This window comes from Drosophila grimshawi, unplaced genomic scaffold (assembly GCF_018153295.1).
Source record: "Drosophila grimshawi isolate 15287-2541.00 unplaced genomic scaffold, ASM1815329v1 contig_311, whole genome shotgun sequence".
Lineage (NCBI taxonomy): Eukaryota > Metazoa > Arthropoda > Insecta > Diptera > Drosophilidae > Drosophila > Drosophila grimshawi.
The window spans coordinates 13015518-13030814 of record NW_025063098.1 but is presented as its reverse complement, the minus strand read 5'-3'; the positions used below and the strand labels follow the sequence as shown (position 1 = coordinate 13030814).

Sequence of the window (15297 nt, the reverse complement as noted above, 5' to 3'; positions counted from 1 at the left end):
GCATATTGGAGAAGTTGAAATATGAGTAAGGAATTTGTTCTTCTATTATTCTTTTAAAGTATTTACTACATATAATGACGATTATATATAATTCTACTAAAATACAATCAAATGTAGTGCAAATATTATTGATACGTTCAAAATTTCGATCCGAATATAATACAATTATATTTACTACTGAGTGAAAGCTTTCAAATAACAATATAAAATAAATTACTACGATATGTAGCTAAATTCACTACTTTAATCAGATGCTGGGCGAAGGAAATGAAACAATTTTAAATATCCAATTTGTAGCAAGTACACTGCTAAATTTTATTTACCGACTTATAAATGACGGATACAGTTCAGATATAGAGGAAGATGCCTTTTAACATAATGCAACAAATCTTTCAACAGTTTCAATTGTTTAATTGTTTTTTTTTTCTTGTTCTTTTCACGAGCTAACGCCTAGAGTATAAAATTTTAAATATGCAATTAGTGGACTAATAAAATTCACAAATGAAAGTAAATAAAAATAAATAATAAAAAAATTCGCAATTAGTAATTAGAATTCTAGCGCATATTTGTGAAACATTTTCTGTAGTTTTACGATATTGTATTTGTTTTTTTTTTTTTTTTTTGTGAATAGTAGGAGGATAGTCATTAATAATTCGCTAAATAATAAATGCTAAAGAAAGAGTGCTGCTCGTGCGGCTTTCCTTAGCCTAGCCCAGTGACGCTACCCATTTGAATTTGCTTTGCATTTCCGGATGATAAAAGATGCACTCAAACTTATTAATGCAATTCTTGCCATAACGGCACGGCTTCGGATGATAGAACGTGCAGCCCACCTTGGTGCAGTTTGGATAGTATTTGCACATGGTCGTCGCTGTGGTCGCTGTCGCCGGTGCCGATATTGATTTGTAGTTCTGCACAGGTATCACATGCGATGCTGTCAACGATGGAATATAATAATAGTAACAACAATTAACAATTTTATTTTGCATAACACTTACAAAGGGGAGGCGCAGTTAGCTGCACGTGGCTGAGTTCGCGTGTGCCACTGTGCGCAAAGTTGCAATCGATGCTCATGCAGGCCAAATCAAATTTGCACTTGGGGTGCGAGTACATGCACTTGTCGGCGAATTTGCAGTTGGGAAACGATTTGCACGGCGCCGATGGATGATAATATTCGCAGAATTGTTTGCTGCAATTTGGATGGTATTTGCAGCGCTCCTTCGGCTTGGTCACCTTCAAAACTGTTGAATCGACACTGACCGCACTTACTGCAAACAATGCAAAAAAATATTATCGAATGAGTACATTTCAATTTCTATATTTATACATTTAATCTATTATTACACTAATTATTGCCGAGTCGAGGACATCAATTGTATATGATTGGTTATAAATAAAAATGTCTATGTGAATAGTTCAAATACCTGAACGAATGCTTGACAAATTCTTGAATTGCACACAGGCTTTTCTCTCTCATATTTAACATTATTTTTTCTTTCAGTTCAATTTTCTGGTCTGACGACAGTTGGCTTAGGGCATAAGATGGTTTTATATCAAGACAAAGACATTGCCTAGTGTAGAAAGCGGCTTACATTAACAGGGAAGGTGCTTATTTGTTATAATTTACAGCAAATACGAAATAATAAGTTGTACTTACGTGCGGGCAGATTGTCGTATTTGCGATCCTCAGCATTGCGTATAGAGATTCGTCGTCGCTCGGTTGAGGAGTCACGATCTTTGCTGCCGGAGCGATGATTCTTCTGCGCCTGTTCCTCCTCCTGCTTGAGCTTGAAGCGTATGGGCGTGTGCTTCGCTTTGGCAGGTGCCTCCAGAGTTGTGGCAGCTGCCGCTGCAGTTGCAGACGATATTGATGATTTCTCGTGACTAATATCGCGTTTCTCTGGCCGCTTTGGTGGCAGTGGCGGCGTTGTCGAGCGATTAATTTCCTCCAACTGCGTTTTTGAGTCAGCCTTGAGTTCATTGGAAGTGTTTGAGAAAGCGGATGCCAGGGTCATGTTAGTGCTGTTGCTGCCCAAACGTTTCTTTTGAGTACGTTTCCGCGGCGATGCATGCATTTGCTGCTGCTGCTGCTGATGCTCCTCATCCTCATCGTCATCCGCATCGTTTTTGATGATGATCTTCTTGATTTCCTGCGCCTGCCGCAACACCTCGCTGCGCCGAAGACTACGCGATGGCTTCTGCGGCGGCGTATTGCTCGAAGTGGAGGGCGAAGATCGGGAGGAGCTGCGAGCACGCTTCGACTTGTTGGTCCGCCTGTCCCGACTGTTGTTGCTGTTAGTTGAAGAAGCGCAGGTCGTTGAGGTAGGCTCAGCGCTCAGCAGCTGAACGTTTGTCGAACTCGTCGAGGAAACTTGCGGCGATGGCGTCCGTTTCCGCGAACGCTTGCGATACGCAGCAGCGGCGGCAACTGCAGCCTTGCTCAGCGAATGATCGCCATTCAGAGTGACGACAAACTGTGTCTTGGCTAGACCGGCTGAGGAGGCGGCCAAGCTGCTGGCCGATTTCTCCACATGCATATCAATGTCCATGCCCATGTCCAAGTTTTCCACCAACTGTGGCACGTATGTCTCATAGTCACCTACACTTAAGCTGGGCACATACTCCTCCTCCTCCTCCTCCAGCTCCTTGGCCACCAGCTCCGTTTGTGGCTCGATCGAGTGACGCATTCTTTTGCTCTCCTGGTGCAGCACATTGACCATCAGTTCACGGCGGCTGCGCCGGAAAAGCTCCTTGCCAGCGCCACTACCAACGGAATCATTTAGGCGACGTTTACCCATCGTGGAGCTGATCAGCTCCGGCTCGTCTCCATTGCCTTGTGTCTTCGAAGTCACCACTCCAGTCGATGGCGTCGCTGTCGGCTTGGCCAGAATTGTGGATCGCTGTGCATCCGCAACGGCGCGCAGCAGCAGATTCTTGCAGGCCTGGCGACGTGGCGAAACCGTTGGTCGTGGTTTGATTTTAATCACCGAATTGACTGGCTTCTCCAGAATATCCTCATCATCGGATGGCTCTGGTGGCTTGTTAATCGCCACAATGACGCGCGACCCAATGCGATGCTTGTAGTTGGCCTCCGGACTGCGACTTCGACTCGGCGTGCGGCGACTGCGCAATGTTTCCCGCTCCCGCCGGCGACTTGGCTGACTCTCGTTGCGTTGGCTCCGTTCCCGGCCACGCTCAACTTTCTTACTTTCCTCATTCGGCTGCGGCTGCTGCTGTTCGCTGCGACGTCGATGTGCTGGCACATAAAGCTCCAGCTCCTTCTGCGAGCGCTGCGAACGCTCTGGCGGCGTTAGCGACTGTACGGCTGCTGCTTGGCTTTGGCTGATGGGCTTGCAGCCAAGACGCTCGTGCACCGATCGACGCTCTGAGCGCTCGTCACTGGATTTTTGCAACTGCACTGCTGGTTCAGTTGGGGTTTTGTTTGGTTTCTCTCTAGCTGCCGCCGGTTCGGACGTCCTATTAAATACAATGGGACTCTTAGCTCTGCGTGTGCCAGAGCTGTAGTTTGCTTCTGCTGCTGGCGCTGCTGCAGCTGCTGTTACTGGCATGCAATCCTTGGCAATGGTTTCATGCTGCTCGTTGACATTTAGCAGATCGTTGTCAAGCTGTTGGTCGTCCAGCTCATCCTCGTCGCTTTCGTCGTCCAGTTCGCCAATCTGGCGCAGATGCTGCTTGGCCGCGTAGATCTTGCGCTGTATTTCGGCCAGTTCGGCAATATCCTTCTCCCGATTGCCACTGGTTGTGGAGCTAATCTCTGACGTGACTGGCAAGTCTAATTCCTTTGTGGTCTCCTGTGTCACCAGTTGTGGTTGCTCATCCTCCTCGGTTGACTTGCGTTTCTTCTTTTTGAGCAACAGCTCGTCATCCAAATCGAGCGTCTTTTTGGCTTTTTCCAGCAGCTCCTCGGCAAAGACATCCGTAATGGAGCTAATTACCGGCATCGATTCCGCTGATCTTGTCTGTTCTGCAGATGAGTTCAACTGTTCGCTGTCGCCGGATTTTCGATGTGTTCTCTTATCCTTTTTGTCTCGGCCCTTTCTATCCTTGTCTTTGTCCTTTGCTTTGGGCGCCTCGGCTTGACGTGATTTGCGTTTTTTACTGCCAGCTGAGCAAATGATAAAAAATTTTGCAATAAAATACCAAATAAATTGTATACAAGATAAGAGAATAGAGCTCACCACCTGAGGCTGGTAGGGTGACTTCCTGCAGCTTCTGAAGCACCTCGTGCAACCAGGTGACAAACAGATCCGTTTGATCCCCCAGGAACAGATTCAGTTCGGCGTTCATTTGTTGTTTGGTGCGTTTGTTGGCCACCATGACCATCACATAGTCAGGCAGCTCGTCGTCAATGAAGCCGGCAGAGCCGCCTGTGCCCAATTCAAGCAGTTTCGCCTTTACAGCGCTCTAGTATTAATGTTAATAAATTTTGCAACAAAAAAAAAAATGAGAGTTGATTACGAGTTCATTGATTTTTCGCGAAAAGAAAAAAAGGGGAAGTACTTACGCGCATTTTCTGGCCAATTTCGCTGCCTAGATTGCAATCCATGGTACTGTTTAGGCAGTGTGTTCATAAATTGTTGCGTTTTGCGGTTTTCTGTAGTATTATTACAGCATTTAGAACAAATTAAACGTACAAAATATAATATTTTTTACTGCAGCAATCGCCAGTGTGACCAAAATGTGCCATGTGAAGAATGCCAAATAATCAGTTAACAGACCGTACACTACAATAACAGCGAACATTCACAGTGATTTTCGCATCGCATCGGTTTGAATGACAACTCATAGTGACACAAAAGAAGAAGCTGAAAAAAGTATTTCAGGCGAATTTCTGTGCGACAATTTTGTAATTTCGTAATAAAATGTGTAATAATGGAAAGCAGGAAGCCCAGTTCAAATGATGTGATAGTGCCAGGTGCGTTATATAGCCAAACTAAATAGGTCTGCACAAACATGGCGTCCATTTTACCCCAGCCAAAGAGGTACGCTACCTCCAACTGGCTGGCTGGCCTCAGCCTCAGTGCCCTGGGCCTGGGCCCGTGTGAGTGCAGAATCTGCGCGAATGGCCGAACCGAAATAAATACAATTTTATGATAATTATGTGAATTTGGCAAGCAACTTGTTGCATTTATTGTGCACCGCTCTATTTCTATTGCAGAATTGTACTTTCTAATATCAAAATTTCTGACTGCGGGACCACTGGAAGAGACGGCAAAGGTCGGTGATCGGGCATTTTTAGTTGAGCGCCGCCCTGTGAAAAGAGCGCAATTTCATCGTTTGAATTTCGCTTTTGTTTACAAACATTTTACTAACCGATTCCCAAATATTACATTTTCAGGTACTGATACAAGAATTGGAGCAAAAGAAGGTAAGCATCCATGTGTTTGTGTATTGTGTGTATTGTGGGGTGACGCATTGCAATAGACACTCCATTTTTTTCGTGTGAGGACTTTCCTCTTGTTTGCAATTTTTAATGCAAAACTTGCCAGCGTTTGTTTATATATTTTGTTTTGGTTTTCTCGCCATCGCTGCTGCTGCTGTTGTTGTTGTAGCGCAACCGGCAGCAGCCTACACCGTCTGCTTATTTCAGAGTTCAAAGCTATACTGAAATTGAAACTGAACTGAATCGCATAGCGCGGTGCGGCAGTATGGAAGTCCGTATGTCTGTCCGTATCGTAGCGTCTACCGTCTGTCTGCTTAATAAAAGTAGGTAAAAAGAAATACAAAAATGTAGGCTCCCTGCGACGTCATTATTCTCGATGCCCCGCAAGTGCAAGTGATAACGAATTTTTGTTTGTCTCTCCCCTCGCCCGCCCACCCACACACAGGTACTGCCGAGGCGCATCGACTGGCTGGGAAATGAGCATGACCAGACCTTTGCAGAATTGGTGAGTTATTATTATGATCTATTATGTGCAATGATTATTTGATATGTTAAGTTGTGATTTCTGCTTGCATAATTGACATTTGTGTGTGTGCAGATTGTGCTCGCGTTTGCTTTGTGCGTGCGTGTGCGCTTTTGTGACGTCACATGGCCATCGATTGATTGAATAGACACTTGTATGTTGTACAATTAATTTGTTTGTAATTAATTAAAATTTAAGTGCATTAAACTAATTGAATTAAATTAACAAACTAATTAATTAAACAAAAAAATTTACAAAAACTGCAGTTATTATAATTTTGTGCAAAACTGCTGAAAATATGGAAAACTAAAGTGCAATTTGATAAATTTTGAAAAAAATTAAAATTAATTTTAATTACGTAGTAAATTGAACAACAATTTGCCTATGGCGGCCGACATCTTGATTTCAATGCATACATATACACAAAAGCGCGCGTGTATTTGTTTGTGTGTGTGTATATGCATTGGAAAGCATATGCCTTGAACAAGTCACCATCTTTGTGCGTTAGAGCGAGACGACTGTATGAACTGGCCAGCTGCGCAATGCGCATGGCGCACTAATTTTGCGATATGTTATCGATATTCAACCGACTGTTCATTTTTATTTACTTAATTTTTTTGAAATGTAGGAGCGAAAATACGAGCACATAGGACCACATCATCTGCTAGAAATATGCAGTCGCCTGGGCCCGCTGGTCGACAAGGAGCTGGCGCCAAGCGTGCAAGGCATAAATTCCCTCCTTGGCACAGGTCGTCAAAATTTGTTGCGCACAAAGGACACGGTCTACCGCTATCGTACACTGAGGGATTACTGCACAACGTTGCACGGCGTCTCACTGCCCGACTCGACGCTCACCAAGCCCACACACAATTTAAGTAAGTTGCAGCCAATAGTATCCAACTATAATGGAAACTAATACTCTGGTTAATTAATTACGCATTTAGCCCGGGTAATCATCGGCCGGGAACATGGTGGGTTGGTGCGTCGAAAGCTGCTGGTGCCCACAGAGCTCTACCGCAAGATGAATCTGCTGCGGCGCACCGTTGGCCACTTGTCATCGGTGTATTGTGTGCTTTTTGATCGCACTGGTCGCTACATTATTACCGGTGCCGATGATCTGCTCATCAAGATTTGGTCCGCCGCGGATGGGCGTCTGTTGGCTACGCTGCGCGGTGCATCCGCTGAGATAACCGATATGGCCATCAATTTGGATAACACAATGTTGGCCGCTGGCTCAGTTGATCGCATTTTACGCGTATGGGATATGCAGACAACGTCACCTATTGCCGTTCTTACCGGTCACACGGGCATGATAACCTCTGTCAATTTTTGCCCATCACCGCGCAGCGATCTGAAATATTTGGTGACCACCAGCACTGATGGCTCCATTGCTTTTTGGCAATACTCGACGCCACGAGGCCAAAAAATAACATTCGCTCCGAGGCCCACGCAGTATCACGAGAAGCTTCGCCCAGGTCAGGCGCAAATGATGTGCACTACTTTCTCGCCGGGCGGCATGTTCCTCGCCGCCGGTTCAGTGGATCATCATGTGCGTGTCTACATGATGGCCGAGGATGGGCCCAAGCGCATACTGGAAACTGAGGCCTATACAGATGCCGTAGATTCGGTGCAGTGGGCACATCGCGGTCTGCGTTTCATATCCGGCAGCAAGGATGGCACAGCACACATCTGGACCTTTGAGTCGCAACAGTGGAAAAGCCTTAAATTATGCATGACCGAACGAAAGCCAAGGTAATAATCACATTTACATTTTCTTACGGCAATCCAGCTTATATATATGTTGTATTTCTTGTAGTTGCCCGGAGCCGGAGGAGGGTAAGAAATTAAAGGTTACCATGGTAGCCTGGGATGCCTCTGATCGTTATGTCTTTACGGCTGTTAATGATTATACTGTGAGTTAATGCAGTAATTAAACATCGAATTTGTTTTTATTTATAACCTCTGTTTGTTGCTTGACAGATTAAAGTTTGGGATTCGAAATCAGCCAAATTGCATCGCGTGCTACGTGGCCACAAAGATGAGCTGTACGTGCTGGAATCGAACCCACGGGATGAGCATGTGCTCCTCTCTGCCGGCCATGATGGCCAAGTATTTCTCTGGGATATTGAGCAGGGCGTGTTTGTTGCTCAGTTTTTCAATGACATCGATGGCCAAGGCCATGGCAGTGTGTTCGATGCCAAGTGGTCGCCGGATGGCACAATGATAGCAGCAACCGATTCACACGGCCACATACTAATCTTCGGACTTGGCATTGGCACCGAGAAGTACAAATTGGTATGTGAAACACAAAACATTTGAATTCTCATTGCCGACTAAATGTGTATTATTCTCACATTGATATTGCTGTCCAATATTTGCAGCTACCCACAGAGCTGTTCTTTCACACGGACTTCCGACCGCTTCTACGAGATGCTCAGCAGCATGTTGTTGATGAACAGACACAGATAATGCCGCATTTAATGCCACCGCCATTTCTGGTCGACGCCGACGGTAATCCGCATCCGACCAGGTATCAACGTTTTGTACCCGGTCGCGAAAGTTGTAGCACCGATCAGCTGATACCCAATCTAAGGGTGGGCATCGATGGCGTTGTGGTCGAGGATAACAATATAAACGCACCACCGAATGCAGCACCAGCTGGAGCCGGTGCTGCTGGCGCCGTTGGCGGAGTTGATGCAGCCGCTGCAGCTGGTGCAGGCGGCAATTATTCCCATATTGATCGCATGATTGCTGCACTTGCCAATCGTCGGGGCAACAGTGCCAACAATTCCAATGCCAACGATGCCAGCAATGCGAATCAGTCGTTTGAGCGCCTAATCATGCGCCAAGGTCAGGATCAGCTGCCCGATTCGAATTCCGCACGCAATGCGCCACAACGTGGCAATGTGCTGGGCGGACGTCGATCTCTGGCAGATAACACTCCACGTCAAGGTTGGGCAGCTGCACTGCCAGCAGCACCAGATGTGGGTCAACAGCAGGCACAAGGAGAACAAGCGCTTCAGGCGCTGCCAGCCCAACAAGCACTGCCATTAAAATTCGTGCGTCGAACCTATGTGCGTCCCATGAGATACGCCCAGCTGCAGAACCTTAAGCAGACCATCTACTCGGCTGGCCAGTACGAAACGCAGGAATACAAGCGTGAGATGCGCCGTCGTCCCATAATGATAAATACGGCAAGTGCCGCATCGGCGCAGCTGGCGGGCGTGGGCAGGCCACGGAATACACGCGCCAATGGCGGTGGACGACCGGGGCGCCGACGTGGCGCACAGTCCGGACAACAACAGCAGCCGGGTGGACAACAGCCGGCGTATCGGACGCGTGCTGTGCGCGATCAGGAGGAGCACTACGATGATGCAGCTGCTCCCATTCCGGAGGAGGAGGAAGATGATAGTAGCAATAGTTCGGGCGACACCAGCTATTCGAACGTCGAAGACAATCTAGAGGATAGCAGCGATGAATCGGACACGGATAGCTCCGACTACTCCGATTGGGTGGCGGATACACCCGGACCAAATCTCGAACCACCGAAACGCTCCAAGCGTAAGCCTCTTTCGCGTCGTCGCACTATTAGCGATGACAGCAGTGACGATGCGGCGCCAGGCCAGGCAGCGGCCAGTAGCAGAAGACGTGGACGCAAGCGTGTGCTCATTCCTCCAACTGCACCCAACGGCGAAATCCCAGAGATTTATCGTCCAGCCGAATGGCTGTCGGAGGTGGTGCCGCGCAAGGCGCCCTACTATCCTCAAATGGGCGATGAGATTGTATACTTTCGTCAAGGGCATCATCGCTATCTGGAGGCAGTGCGCCTCAAAAAGGTCTATAAACTGTCGCATAGCTCGGAGCCGTGGAATTTCCGCACACTGCGCGATCATGAGCTGGTCCGCGTGATTGGCATCAAGTATGAGATACGTCCGCCACGGCTATGCTGCCTCAAGCTGGCGATCATCGATGATGAGGGCAACATGACGGGGACCACGTTCAAGATCAAGTACCATGACATGCCCGATGTCCTCGACTTTCTGGTGCTGCGTCAGACCTTCGATCTGGCTGTGCAGCGCAACTGGAGCATTGGTGATCGCTTTCGCTGTATGATCGACGACGGCTGGTGGATGGGACAGATTGAGTCGCGTCATGCGCTCAGCCCCGATTTTCCCGATTCGTTTTTCATGTGCTTCCGCGTTCGCTGGGATAATGGCGAGTACGAGTACATGAGTCCCTGGGATATGGAGCCCATCGATGAGCAGCGGCTGCCAGATGAAGTCGGCGGCGCTGTGCCCGTATTGCCGGAAGAGATACGCGCCACACTATATCAGCCAAAGTCCGAGGAGTGGCATCGTGGCGATCGCGATGGAACCTGCCGTCGCATCATACTTGGACTCGAGCAGGTATGTTCTGGATTGAACAAATCCTTTGTTGCCTGAATCGCCTCGAATTTTGTATTTGATAGCAACATATTTTTAATTCTTCAGGTGATGCGTTTATCAATAGCGGAACATTTTCTGGCACCAGTCGACCTTAACATTTATCCAGACTACGCCTATCTAATTGAGTATCCCATCGATTTAACAACGGTCAAGTCGCGTTTCGAGAATCATTTCTATCGCCGCATCACATCGGCACAGTTCGATGTTCGCTATCTGGCCACCAATGCAGAGCAGTACAATCGCCGGCACACCAGCATTGTGAAACATGCTCGGATTGTTACCGATCTATGTTTGCGTATAATCAGGTAACTTGCCTATATTAATTATATTTGAGAAGCAAAAATCATCAAATTTGCCTTTAAAGCAGGGAAGCGGATGAGATAGATGTGGCAGCCGTTTATCATCAGCTGGTGGACGTTTATCACTCATCGACGACGGAGAATGAGGCTGATTCGGATGTTGTACCATCGACTAGCACCGGCCCAACCACCTCAGCAGCTGCTGCACGTCAGCGTGTTTCGTCGACTCGACGGTAAGCTTAGACACTAGAAAAAACCTTATTAGGATCATCATTGATTAATACAAATTTGTTGTGCCAGCTCGAATCGCACGCGATCAGATGGCGACTGGCGCACCGATTGCCGACAACTGTTGGATCTGATGTGGCAGCGGCCGGATTCGCTGCCATTTCGTGAGCCAGTCGATACCATTGATTTCCCAGATTACTTGGAAATAATTGCCACACCGATGGACCTGCGTACAGTCAAAGAGGATCTGCTCGGTGGAAATTATGATGATCCACTAGATTTTGCTAAGGATGTGCGCCTCATTTTCCTCAATTCGAAGAACTACAATACCAATAAACGCTCTCGGGTGAGTCATCTAGCCACACCTGGCTACTGCTGCAGATCGTCATTTATTGTAAAACCAATGCCAACTGCGCATCCCTTGCCATTGTCATTGCTGGTCGTGATTATATTGCATTGTTTTTGCTACAAAAACGAAAAACAAAATGTTATCTAAATTTCGTTTTGAATTGCCGAAAATTAAGCGGATCAAACACTTGAAATAAGATATTTACAACGGATGCACGCAAAAAGAAGCTATTTTCAATGCACCAGACGATTTTAATGAAAAAATTCAAATTTTGTTTAGAATTCGTATATATAAATATTTGAATTGTAAATAGAATCAAATTGGTTTTTCCCTTGAACGCGTCTTAAAATATTTAAAACGTCTTTTATTCTGTACATTTAAATATTATAATTTTATGAATTGTTTCATTTCTTAATATTTATTCAATCATCTTAACTGTTTATTAATGAATAGTCTGACTCAGTGAGAACTGTATAAATTCTTGATTTTAACTGAATAATTAGGATGGCCAATTGGGTTAAAGATCGAGTTACTATTTCAACTAGCCGGCACACAAACAATTGAATAATTTTTGTTAATTTTTATGTTGTTTTAATTTGTTCAGTATGTAGAAGATGCTCACTACCCCATTTCCCATACCGCTAACACCAAACACTAGCTTGCACACCAGCTCATCTCTTCTAAACGTTTCTTTTGCATTTTGTTAACATGCCTTCAAACTTCAAATTAACCACCACCCAACTCATAAACCATCAATCGAATCAATCAAAACCCATCAAATATTTCGAACTAAACCAAATGAATGACGATCCGTGACAATCAACTTAAATAGGATAACCTAGCGGTAAGGTTGCTTGCTCTTTGGCTAATACTACAACAACTACAATAACTACTCCAATTGCATATTCGGCATGGATCTCTTCACTTTAATTACTCTCGAATCGCATTCTCTTGCAGATCTATGCAATGACGCTTCGCTTATGTGCACTCTTCGAGTCGCACATCAAGACGGTGATCAGCAACTGGAAGGCGGCGCGCAGACGTGCTAATAAGAACAAATCGGGCAGTAGTGGACGCGGGTCGAGCAGCCCCAGCAAACGAATGCCAACGGATCGTGCCACACGACGTACACAGAAGCCGACAGCCGCTGCCAGAAGATTGCCAGTGCATACTAGCGAGGAGGAGGACGATGACGACGACGATGATGACGATGACGATGTGTCAGCGCAGCAACAGCAGGCGTCACGTGCCACGCAACGTGGTGGCAGACGTCGGAATGGCGTTGCCGTTAGTGCCACCACGAGCTCAAATCGGGTGACATCCTCATCGTCAAATGCACAGCAGCGGCGTCACGAGATCAGCACCAATTCGGAGAGCGATGAGGAGGAGGAGGAGGACACCACATCGGATGGCAGCAGCGATGAGAACGAGGATGAGGAAGCCCACTCCCATGACAGTTCGCCGCAGCAGCAGACACGTCGTCGGCGTGGTGGTCGAACAGCGCGCCAGAATGCCAGCGATGAAGACTCCGAAGAGAGCTACAATCCCAACGAGCGTCGGCGCGGACGTGCCGCTGTTGCCGGCAATAAGCGCAAAGCCAACAGTCAGCAAGGCCACGGCAATAAAAGACATCGAAACGAGCAGGCTGCTCAGCCGGGTGGAAGTCGTGGTGCAGCTGTGGCGCCTACTCGTCGCACACGCCGCTTACTGGGCAGTTCCGAGGATGAGCATCTGATGGTGGCAGCGTCCCATTCCCAACAGGATGATAGCACCCAGGACAGCCAGACGCCGCGAAAGAAAGGTCGGCCGGCTAGAGTTAAGAGCTCCACGACCATTGGCAATGGGCCGAGCACTAGTGCCGCTGCTGCATCAGCTGGCTCCAGCCTCGAGAGTCCCTCCCGAAATACTCGAGCCAATGGCGGACGATCTCACAATGCAGCCGAAAATGATCACAGCTATCATCTGCCCGTGCGCAATGGTCGCATCGTTGAGTCTGATACGGATTCGCATGGTCCAGTTGGGCGTCCGACCAGGCAAAGCGCCAAACGCGCTCTCATCGATTGGGCACACGGCAGTGATATGGAAGAGGAGGATGACGAAGAAAGCGAAGAGGCTGAAGAAGTCAGTTCTATGCTTGAATATTTTCAACCAATATCAAAAACATAAACTTTGATTTTATTTCTCTTTTAGATTCTACCCACGCCCACAAAGGATGACATGCCATCGACGAGTCGAGCGGCTCTCAGTCAAGCGAGCAGCGCGGCAGTATCATCCCGGCAGCTGCGTACAAATCGCAATACGGTTGTGACAGCAGCTGCTGACAGCGAGGACGATGACGATGATAGCGATAATGAACCGTTGGCCAACAACCAGCAAAGTGAGTAAGACTAGATTCTTGTCCAATTTCACAATTAAATTGTTTTTTTTTTTTCCTATTTTTGTTTTGTGTAACAGAAACTGTGCCTCCTAAATCCAGCACAGTAGCTCCTCACCCGTTGGCGTTGCGACGCCGTCTACCCTCGGTGCCACGTAGCACGCATATGACGCGCTCGCATGCCACGTCCACAACTAGCAGCTCTAGCCAACAGGAGCCGGCTATGGCCGCACATGATCATAACTATCTGGGCAGTGAGTCGACGGCGGCATCGCGTGCTCCTCGTCGTATGTTGTCGCGTCACCAGCGCAATGCTGATGAGCTGGACACAAGTCTCGATCCGCTCAACACCCCTCGCCTGCTTTCTGTTATGTCAAATCCCAATTCCAGACGCCCCATCCCCACAACGAATAATGTTACGACTCGCAGATTGCGTGCTCGCTACAGTCAGGAGCAGTCGCAGGGTGAGGAGGAAGAAGAAGAGCAGGCAGTGGAACCGCCAGATGAGGAGGAAGCCGCTGCCTCCGATGAGGGCACTGATGGCGGCTCCAGTTCACAGGTCAGCAACGACGACGGCGACGATGATGATGCGGAAGCAACTGCCACAGACTCTGAAGACAATCAGCCCCTAACCAGTTATGTAGCGCCCAATAATGGACGTACACGCCGTAAAACCAAAACCTCGTCCTCATCCGCAGCAACCGGCGCCAGACAGGGACGCGAACAGCGCCAAGCGCGACACGGTCGTGCACAATCTGATCAATCCTTGATGAACGATGACGACGATGACGATTATGAGGCTCCGCGCGATCGATCGAATCGCCTGCGTAGCAATCATCGCAGCGGTCGCAATCATCGCAGCGGACGCAACCAGAAGCGCCCGCGCTACAATGAACAATCCGATGAGGAAGATCAGCAGCAGGAGAACAATATGCGCAAGCGTATGCGCAATGGAGATGTTCATGCGGCGACCAGTAACACCAGCTCACAGGAGCGCGAGGAGCAGCCGCGCGCGGTCGAAGATGGCGAAAGCAGCGAGGCGGACAGTGATGAGCAACTGGTCAGCGTCAGCAGTCGGGGACGTGTGCGCAAAATATCAGCAAAGGCGCGAGGCATATTTAAGGATTGAAATTGGGCGCCCGGAAGCGCTGCGCTCAAGACTGTTTTATGTAAAAATTAATTATAATCGAATGAGCAAATAACATGTTCTATCATTTGCATCATATTATTGATTAATGTGTAAGAGTCATTCATTGTCATTGAAATACGTCAGGTGTCGCTGTGCTGCATCGCCAACCACGCCCAATAATACGCCCACAAACACAGTCACCCCCCCACTCCCACTCCCAAAACTATTCTTAAAGAAATTATGTTCTCATTCTTAAACCATATTCATTATTTAACACCAATCCCAAACCATTCATTCATTTTCATTGTTCCAAATGTAAGTTATGATGTGGCACGCTCTCCAGACTTCGCTACTACATTTCTATATGTAGCTGCGCCCTGTGGGAGTGGCCGCACACAGTTTGTATGTATTTTTATATATATAATATACATATGTTTAAAACAAAAGTAGGCGTCCAAGAATCACACACACTTCATTTAAAATAGATGTTAGAATAAAGTATCAACAAAAACTTTAATTGTCAATCGGTTTCGCTGATGCGAGTGG

General features: G+C 47.3%; 2 protein-coding genes and 1 long non-coding RNA gene across 6 annotated transcripts; 1 reads left to right on the top strand and 2 right to left on the bottom strand.

The window, feature by feature from the left end:
* Positions 1-256: 256 nt before the first annotated feature.
* On the bottom strand, positions 257-4698 carry LOC6564292 (zinc finger CCCH domain-containing protein 14). 3 transcript variants are annotated; one of them, XM_032737750.2, is made up of 5 exons: positions 4526-4648; positions 4203-4425; positions 1658-4126; positions 999-1268; positions 257-934 (listed from the first exon to the last, which is right to left on the bottom strand). In XM_032737750.2, the coding sequence occupies exons 1-5, from the start codon at positions 4565-4567 to the stop codon at positions 708-710; spliced, it is 3231 nt and encodes a 1076-aa protein (XP_032593641.1). In that variant the 5' UTR covers positions 4568-4648; the 3' UTR covers positions 257-707. The 3 variants fall into 3 exon arrangements, with proteins under 3 accessions (XP_032593641.1, XP_001989447.1, XP_032593642.1); XM_001989411.3 differs by having other exon boundaries at positions 258-934; positions 4200-4425; positions 4526-4698; XM_032737751.2 differs by lacking the exons at positions 257-934; positions 999-1268 and adding an exon at positions 1492-1571 and having other exon boundaries at positions 4200-4425; positions 4526-4649.
* A 165-nt stretch (positions 4699-4863) lies between these two features.
* On the top strand, positions 4864-15268 carry LOC6564293 (bromodomain and WD repeat-containing protein 3). Of its 2 annotated transcripts, none has more exons than XM_001989412.3 (15): positions 4864-4936; positions 5180-5238; positions 5360-5389; positions 5850-5909; positions 6556-6802; positions 6872-7679; positions 7744-7840; positions 7908-8222; positions 8309-10333; positions 10418-10677; positions 10740-10904; positions 10972-11245; positions 12206-13369; positions 13439-13625; positions 13703-15268. In XM_001989412.3, exons 1-15 carry the CDS (start codon positions 4894-4896, stop codon positions 14749-14751), a joined length of 6783 nt encoding a protein of 2260 aa, XP_001989448.1. In that variant the 5' UTR covers positions 4864-4893; the 3' UTR covers positions 14752-15268. The 2 variants fall into 2 exon arrangements, with proteins under 2 accessions (XP_001989448.1, XP_032593637.1); XM_032737746.2 differs by having other exon boundaries at positions 10737-10904.
* LOC116805498 lies at positions 5119-5648 on the bottom strand. The gene is made up of 2 exons (XR_004365222.2): positions 5335-5648; positions 5119-5272 (listed from the first exon to the last, which is right to left on the bottom strand). It is a non-coding gene; the product is annotated as an uncharacterized LOC116805498 (long non-coding RNA).
* Positions 15269-15297: the final 29 nt, after the last annotated feature.